At 68.2% G+C, this 8,766-nt stretch overlaps 1 protein-coding gene across 1 annotated transcript; it reads left to right on the top strand.

The window, feature by feature from the left end:
• The first annotated feature begins 920 nt into the window (after positions 1–920).
• On the top strand, positions 921–8,109 carry LOC309685420 (ceramide synthase-like). The gene is made up of 5 exons (XM_082501186.1): positions 921–1,033; positions 2,355–2,438; positions 5,106–5,325; positions 6,733–6,828; positions 7,543–8,109. Exons 2-5 carry the CDS (start codon positions 2,380–2,382, stop codon positions 7,813–7,815), a joined length of 648 nt encoding a protein of 215 aa, XP_082357312.1. The 5' UTR covers positions 921–1,033; positions 2,355–2,379; the 3' UTR covers positions 7,816–8,109.
• Positions 8,110–8,766: the final 657 nt, after the last annotated feature.

Here is an 8,766-nt window from a genome sequence, read left to right as displayed (position 1 = left end):
GGGGTTTCGCGAGGGGCGTGGGCTTGCGCGAGGCCCCCGCCCACCCGCGCGCAGCGTAACGAGGGGCGGAGTGCCGCTGCCCGGAAGAGGGAGGGGCGGGGCTTGCGGGAAGGGGCGGGGCTTAGCGCGGGGTGGGCTTACCCCGGGGAGGGCCTCGTCGCTCGTCTATAAAGCGCTCATTAATATTCATGAACCGCACACCGTGTATTTCATAGGCTGTATGCAAATTGACGCCCGGAAACCACGCCTACCTCGTTAATGCGCGGTGCGCCCGCCCGGCGGCCCCGCTCTGCGCATGCGCCGTGCGGTCGCCGTGGCAACCGGCGCCGCGCGTTTCTATTGGCAGCCAGCGGAGAGGGCCCGCCCCGCCTCTCCTCCTCGGCCAATCGGCGCGCTCCGCACCTCCCCGGCTCTGCCCGGCAACGCGTCCTTCTCCTTCCTGCCCTATTGGCCAATCAGAAGGCGCGGCGGCGCGCATGCGCGGCAGCCCTCCCCGCGCCTCCCGCCGTTGCCGTGGCGACGCGGCGGCCTTGAGGAGGGCGGGGTGGGAGGGGGTGGCACGGCGCGTAGGCAAATGTATGCAAATGAGCGGGGGGGCGGGGTCTGCCGGCGCCCGCTGAACGTCCATGCGCTGTGAGGCAAGGCGAGATGCAAATGTATGCAGATGAGGTGGGGGGCGGGCCTAAGGGGAGGGGCGGGGCCTGCGGGGAGGGCCCAGGCCTCGGCGGGGGGGGGTAGGCCTGAGGGGGGGGTAGGCCTGAGGGGGGGGGGGGGGGGAGGGAGGCCTAAGGGGGGGGTTAGGCTTGGGGGGGGGAGGAGGCCCCGCCCCCTCGAAGCCCCGCCCCCCTGACCCCGCCCCCTTCGTGCCCCGCCCCTGGCAGGCCCCGCCCCCCCGTGGCCCCGGTCCCCATGGCCCCCCCGGGGCGGCGCTGGCCGCCGGGCTCCTCTTCTTCCCCGGGCTGTTCCTGCTGGCCAAGGCCGGGCTGCGCCGCCTGCGCTGCCCCGAGCCCCACGCTGCCATCCTGGCCGCCAGGTACCGGGGGGTGGGGGGGGGACGGGACACGGGGACGGGGACAGGAGGGGGGGGACAGGGGTGGGGACAAGAGGGGGGGATGGGGACAAGAGGGGGGGATGGCCAGGGAAGGGGACAGGAGGTGGAGGGGGGGGGGGACAGGGATGGGGACAGGGATGGGGACAGGGACAGGAGAGGGAGGAGGGGGGGGGACGGACAGGGATGGGGACAGGGACAGGAGAGGGAGAGGGGTCAGGGGGACAGGGATGGGGACCTGGACAGGGACAGGAGGGGGGGCGGGGTCAGGATGGGGGGGACAGGGATGGGGGGGACAGGGATGGGGACAGGGACAGGGACAGAAGGGGAGGATGGGGTCGGGATGGGGGGGACAGGGATGGGGACAGGGACAGGAGAGGGAGGGGGGGGACGGGGACAGGGGAGGACAGGGAGGGGGACAGGGCCGGGGGGGACAGGCACAGGGACAGGGGAGGACAGGGAGGGGGACAGGAGAGGGAGAGGGGTGGGGGGGACAGAGACTGGGATGGGGACAGGAGAGGGAGAGGGGGGACAGAGAGGGAGGGGACAGGATATGGGGGGACAGGGACAGGGATGGGGACGGGGACAGGAGAGGGAGGACAGGGGTGGGGACACGGAGGACACGGAGATGGGGACAGGGATGGGGACGGGGACAGGGAGGCCACGGGGTGGGGACAAAGAGGGGACAGGGAGAGGGATGGGGGAGGGGGACTGGGAGAGGATTGGGAGGGGGACAGGGACAGGGAGGGGACAGGGAGGGGGACAAGGAGGGGACAGGGCAGGGACAGGGCCGGATGTGGCACAAGGACAGGGAGGGGACAGGGCTGGATGGAGATGGGGGGAATGGGAGGGGACAGAGATGGGGACGAAGCTGGGGACAGGGATAGGGATGGGGCTGGGAGGTGACAGGGCTGGATGTGGCACAGGGACAGGGAGGGGACAGGGAGGGCCGGAGGATGGGGACGGCGTGGGGACAAGGACAGCGCAGGCAGGGGCACGGGGACAGCGTGGGGACGCTGTGGGGACGGGGATAGGGACAAGGCCGGCAGGGGGATGGGGACGGGGATGGCGTGGGGAGAGGGAGGGGACATGCAGAGGGATGGCGCGGGGACAAGGACAACCCGGGGACGGGGATTAGCGTGGCACATGGACACTGACGGCGCCGGGGCCAAGGCGGCTTAGGGACGGGGACGGAGGTGGCAGGGGGTGGGGACACCGCGGGGACATCACGGTGGCGACAAGGGGGGGGGGGTGGCCCTCATGTCCCCTCATGTCCCCCCCGTGTCCCCCCCCCCCGTGTCCCCAGGCTGGTGTCCTCGGTGCAGGCGGTGATGGCCTCCACGGCCGGCTACATCATCTCCTCCTCCTGCCACCACGTCATCGACGACCAGTGAGTCACGGGGGGGGGGAGGGGGGACACCCCACCCCCCCCCACCCCCCCCCAGCACCCATGGGTGCCCCCAAATATAGCGCCCCCCCCCCCCAAACCCTCCCCATAGCGGTTCAGCACCGGAGCAGTGGACAGCGCCCTCTCCCTTTTTGGTTTGGGGGGGGGGGGGGGGGGGGCGCTCCGGGGACCATTTTTTGGGGGGGGCTTTTTGGGGGGGGGGGGGGAGGGGCCTCCTAGGTCCCTTTTGGGGGGGGAGGGGGGAGGGGCGTCCCGGATGTGGGTCCCTCCCTGAGATGTGGCCTTTAATAAGGGGGGGGGGGGGGGGGGGGGGGGGGGGATTAAGCGGGAGCAGCTGCGTGAGGGCTCAGCCGGGATTAACCTGTGGGGCTTTTTTTGGGGGGGGGGGGGGGGGGGGGGGGGAGGGGCCTCCTGGGTGTCTGGGACCCCTCTGGGGAGGGGGGAGGGGGGAAGCGAGGGGGGGGAGGGGAGCCACGCGGGTCCCAAATTGGGGTCCTCAAAGGGTCACCCCCCCCCCCACCTCCGAGGGGTTGATAATGGGGAGACCGGACACGTGGGGATCCCCAAATTGGGGGTCCCCTAATGTCTGAGTGCCCCAAATTGGGGGTCCCGGATGCCTGCGTCCCCCCAAGGGGGGGGGGGACAATGTGCCCCCAGACCCCCGTGTCCCCCCAAATTGGGGTGCCCAAGGTCCCCCCAAACGCCCGTGTCCCCCAAATTGGGGTCCCGAATCTCCCGCGTCCCCCCAAATCGGGGTCCCCAAGGTCCCCCCAAACGCCCGCGTCCCCCAAATTGGGGTCCCGAACCTCCCGCGTCCCCCCAGATTGGGGTGCCCAAGGTCCCCCCAAACGCCCGTGTCCCCCAAATTGGGGTCCCGAACCTCCCGCGTCCCCCCAAATTGGGGTCCCCAAGGTCCCCCCAAACGCCCGTGTCCCCCAAATTGGGGTCCCGAACCTCCCGTGTCCCCCCAAATTGGGGTCCCCAAGGTCCCCCCAAACGCCCGTGTCCCCCAAATTGGGGTCCCGAACCTCCCGCGTCCCCCCAAATTGGGGTGCCCAAGGTCCCCCCAAACGCCCGTGTCCCCCAAATTGGGGTCCCGAACCTCCCGCGTCCCCCCAAATTGGGGTCCCCAAGGTCCCCCCAAACGCCCGTGTCCCCCAAATTGGGGTCCCGAACCTCCCGCGTCCCCCCAAATTGGGGTGCCCAAGGTCCCCCCAAACGCCCGCGTCCCCCAAATTGGGGTCCCGAACCTCCCGCGTCCCCCCAAATTGGGGTCCCCAAGGTCCCCCCAAACGCCCGCGTCCCCCAAATTGGGGTCCCGAACCTCCCGCGTCCCCCCAAATTGGGGTCCCCAAGGTCCCCCCAAACGCCCGCGTCCCCCAAATTGGGGTCCCGAACCTCCCGCGTCCCCCCAAATTGGGGTCCCCAAGGTCCCCCCAAACGCCCGTGTCCCCCAAATTGGGGTCCCGAACCTCCCGCGTCCCCCCAAATTGGGGTCCCCAAGGTCCCCCCAAACGCCCGTGTCCCCCAAATTGGGGTCCCGAACCTCCCGCGTCCCCCCAAATTGGGGTCCCCAAGGTCCCCCCAAACGCCCGTGTCCCCCAAATTGGGGTCCCGAACCTCCCGTGTCCCCCCAAATTGGGGTCCCCAAGGTCCCCCCAAACGCCCGTGTCCCCCAAATTGGGGTCCCGAACCTCCCGTGTCCCCCCAAATTGGGGTCCCCAAGGTCCCCCCAAACGCCCGCGTCCCCCAAATTGGGGTCCCGAACCTCCCGTGTCCCCCCAAATTGGGGTGCCCAAGGTCCCCCCAAACGCCCGTGTCCCCCAAATTGGGGTCCTGAATCTCCCGCGTCCCCCCAAATTGGGGTCCCCAAGGTCCCCCCAAACACCCGTGTCCCCCAAATTGGGGTCCCCCAAAGTCCCCCAGACGCCTGGGTCCTCCCAGTTGGGGTCCCAAACCTCCTGTGTCCCCCCAAATTGGGGTCCCCATGGTCTCCCACATGCTGGGGTCCCCCCAATGGGGTGACACTGGGTCCCCAGACAGCTGGGTGCCCCAAACTGGTGTCCCCAAGGTCCCCCCAAACACCCATGTCCCCCAAATTGGGGTCCCCCGAAGTCCCCCAGACGCCTGGGTCCTCCCAGTTGGGGTCCCCCAAGGCTCCCCAGATGTCTGGGTCCTCCCAGTTGGGGTCCCCAGACACCAGTGTCCCCCAAATTGGGGTCCCCCAAAGTCCCCCAGATGCCTGGGTCCTCCCAGTTGGGGTCCCAAACCTCCTGTGTCCCCCAAATTGGGGTCCCCAAGGGTCCCCAGACGTCTGGGTCCCCCAAATTGGGGTCCCAAAACGCCTGTGTCCCCGCAGTTGGGGTCCCCAAATGCCTGGGCCCCCCCCAAGGGGGTGACACCGGGTCCCAGGACACTTCTGTCCCCAAAATTGAGGTCCCCAAGGTGTCCCCAAATTCCTGGGTCCCCCAGATTAGGGTCTCCAGACACCTGGGTCCCCCCAGGAGGGTGACAATGGGCCCCCAGACCCCTGTGTCCCCCAAATTGGGGTCCCCAAGGTCTCCTGGGACACCCGGGTCCCCCCAAGGGGGTGACAGGGGGTTCCCCGGCCGCCGGGCTCCCCTGATGTCCCCTGATGTCCCCCCCCAGGCACTGGCTGGCGGGGGCGTACCCCCAATTCGCCGTCCCCTACTTCATCTACGACGTCTACGCCATGTTCCTGTGTCACTGGCACCGGGGACGGGTGAAGGGACACGAGGTGGCACCTCCCCCGTCCCTGAGGGCGGCCGCTGGCGCCTACCTGCGCAAGGACCTCCTGATGGTGCTCCACCACGCCGCCATGGTGCTCGTCTGCTTCCCAGTGGCCACTGTGAGTGGGGAGGGGGACATCAGGGCTTTAGGGACACTTTGGGGACCCTTTGGGGACACAGGGATATGTTGGGGCCATGGGGTTGGATGGAGGGCTGTCACCTTGGGATGGACGTGGTTATGGAGGTCCACCATAGCTCCGTGGCGCTCGTCTGCTTCCCGGTGGCCACTGTGAGTGGGGACGGGGCCGTCAGGGCTTTGGGGACCCTTTGAGACCCTTTGGGGACACACGGATACGTTGGGGCCACGGGGTTGGATCAGGGACATGGGATGGAGGGCCATCACCTTGGGATGGACGTGGTTATGGAGGTCCACCATAGCTCCGTGGCGCTCATCTGCTTCCCGGTGGCCACTCTGAGTGGGGACGGGGCCATCAGGGTCTTGGGGACACTTTGGGGACCCTTTGGGGACACACGGATATGTTGGGGCCACGGGGTTGGCTCAGGGATGTGGGATGGAGGGCCGTCACCTTGGGATGGACATGGTTATGGAGGTCCACCATAGCTCCATGGTGCTCATCTGCTTCCTGGTGGCCACCGTGAGTGGGGACGGGGCTGTCAGGGCTTTGGGGACCCTTTGGGACACTTTGGGGACACACGGATATGTTGGGGTCATGGGGTTGGATGGAGGGCTGTCACCTTGGGATGGACGTGGTTATGGAGGTCCACCATAGCTCTGTGGTACTCATCTGCTTCCTGGTGGCCACCGTGAGTGGGGAGGGGGACGTCAGGGCTTTGGGGACACTTTGGGGACACTTTGGGGACACACGGATATGTTGGGGCCATGGGGTTGGATGGAGGGCTGTCACCTTGGGATGGACGTGGTTATGGAGGTCCACCATAGCTCCGTGGTGCTCATCTGCTTCCTGGTGGCCACTGTAAGTGGGGACGGGGCCCTCAGGGCTTTGGGGACACTTTGGGGACCCTTTGGGGACACACGGATATGTTGGGGACATGGGGTTGGATGGAGGGCTGTCACCTTGGGATGGACGTGGTTATGGAGGTCCACCATAGCTCTGTGGTGCTTGTTGACATCCCCATGGCTGTAGGGATGGAGGTGGACATTTGGGGACAATGGGATGGGTTGGGGACACTCAGGGCTCTGGGATGGGGACACATCCGCTTGGGGTGGACGTGCTCATGGAGGTCCACCACGACCCTGTGGTGCTCATCACCTTCCCCACGGCCATGGGGAGCGGGAATGGGGATGGTGTCCCCTTGGGGCCACCTCAGGGCCACCTCAGGGCTGTGGGGACACCTCGGGGACAGCGGGAGATGGGGACAACCCGGGTTGGACACCCCCATCCCCTCATCCTCTAATCACCCCATGGCCTTGTGTCACCTCTGTGTCCTCGTGTCACCCTGTCCCCTTGTCCGTCCCCCCCCCCGTGTCCCCCGTGTCCCCCCAGCTGTGGCGCCAGGGGAAGGGTGACTTCTTCTTGGGGTGTCTCCTCATGGCCGAGCTCAGCACCCCCTTCGTCTGCCTCGGCAAGGTCCTCATCCTGGTGAGTACGACCACCGAAGGTGGCCACAGGGCCCCGACCCCACGGGCCACCAAGGAGGACACCTTGGGTGGCCAGGGGGCCTCCAAAGCCTTTGGGTCCTCATACCGATGTTGGGTGGCCATGGGTTCTTCAAGCCCTGGGTGGATGTGGGGTGGCCGTGGGTCCCTCAAACCCTGGGTAGATGTGGGATGGCTATGAGTCTCGCAAGCCCCGTGTCCCCAGGAGACCATCTTGGTTGCCCATGAGTCCCTCAACCCCCGGTTAGATGGAGATGACCCCCACCTCCCCAAGCCGTGGTGCCCCCAGGAGAACATCAGAGGTCTCCATGGGTCCCTCCACCCCTGAGGTGCCCATCCCCACGTCGGGTGTCCGAGACCCCAACCCATGTCCCCAGGAGACCATCTTGGTTGCCCATGAGTCCCTCAACCCCTGGCTAGATGGAGATGACCCCCACCTCCCCAAGCCATGGTGCCCCCAGGAGAACACCCGACGTCTCCATGGGTCCCTCCACCCCATCCCCACGTCGGGTGTCCGAGTCCCCAACCAATGTCCCCAGGAGACCATCTTGGTTGCCCATGAGTCCCTCAACCCCCCGCTAGATGGAGATGACCCCCACGTCCTCAAGCCGTGGTGCCCCCAGGAGACCATCTCAGGTCCCCGTGGGTCCTCCCCTCCCCCCTCCCTCACCCTCCCCTCTCCCCTCCCCCCCCGCAGTACCAACGCCAACACACGGCTCTCCACAAACTCAACGGGGTGGCCCTGCTGCTGACCTTCCTCCTCTGCCGCGTCCTCCTCTTCCCCTACCTCTACTGGGCCTACGGCCGCCACCGGGGCCTCCCGCTGCTCCGCGTGCCGGCGGCGCTCCCCCCCGCCTACAACCTCGCCGCCGCCGCCATGTTGGCGCCGCAGCTCTACTGGTTCGCTCTCATCTGCCGGGGGGTCTGGCGCCTCTGCCGCCCCCCTCCCCCGCCCCCGCAGCCCCCCTGAGCCCCTCCTCCTCCTCCTCCCTCCCACCCCCCCCCCTCCTCCTTTTGGGCCCCACACCGCTATGGGGTGAGATTGGGGGGGGGGGGGAGGGGTTGTGTGGGGCAACCCACCGGTGGGGAATGGGGGGAGGGGGGGTTGGGGGGTGTCTATGGGGCAGCCCGAGGTGTCTATGGAGGTTCTTATGGGGTAATCGGGGGGGTCTATGGGGCAGCCCGGGGTCCCTATGGGGCACCCTCAGGGGTCCTGGGGCACCCTGACCACCCTATGGGGCACCTTGGGGCATCTATGGGGCAGCCTGGGGGGTCTATGGGGCACCTTGGGGGGTCTTGGGGGCTCTATGGGGCACCCCATGGTCTCTGTGGGGCACCCCGGGGGGTCCTGGGGGGTCTATGGGGCACCCCATGGTCTCTATGGGGCAGCCTGGGGGGTCCTGGGGGGTCTATGGGGCACCCTGACCTCCCTATGGGGCACCCTGGGGTATCTATGGGGCACTCCGGGGGATCTATGGGGCACCCTGGGGGGTCCTGGGGGATCTATGGGGCACCCGGGGGGATCTATGGGGCAGCCTGAGCTCCCTATGGGGCACCTTGAGGTATCTATAGGGTGTCTATGGGGCACCCTGGGGCATCTATGGGGCACCCGGGGGGATCTATGGGGCAGCCCGGGGGTCCCGTGTCGCTATGGGGCGCGCTGCCGTCCCCGTGTGTCCCCACACCGCACAGGCACCCCCGGGCGGGGGGTGGGGCTGGTGCCCCCCACGCCTGTCACCGTCCCCCGGGTGTCCCCCGGGGTGTCACCGTCCCCTGGGTGTGTGTCACCGTCCCCCGGGTGTCCCCAGGGGTGTCACCGTCCCCCGGGTGTGTGTCACCGTCCCCTGGGTGTCCCCAGGGCTGTCACCGTCCCCACGGGTGTGTGTCACCATCCCCAGGGGTGTGTGTCACCGTCCCCACG

This window comes from Vanellus vanellus (genome assembly GCF_965231255.1).
Source record: "Vanellus vanellus genome assembly, contig: HAP1_SCAFFOLD_2124, whole genome shotgun sequence".
Taxonomy (NCBI): domain Eukaryota; kingdom Metazoa; phylum Chordata; class Aves; order Charadriiformes; family Charadriidae; genus Vanellus; species Vanellus vanellus.
Note: the sequence above shows the minus strand (reverse complement) of the source record. Positions and strands in the feature narration are given on the sequence as shown.

Coding starts and splice junctions, on each gene's coding strand:
- LOC309685420 (XM_082501186.1), top strand. CDS start 2,380: ATGGCCTCCACGGCCGGCTACATCATCTCCTCCTCCTGCCACCACGTC. Junction 5,326..6,732: donor TCTGCTTCCCAGTGGCCACT/GTGAGTGGGGAG, acceptor GTGTCCCCCCAG/CTGTGGCGCCAGGGGAAGGG. Junction 6,829..7,542: donor TCGGCAAGGTCCTCATCCTG/GTGAGTACGACC, acceptor CCCCCCCCGCAG/TACCAACGCCAACACACGGC.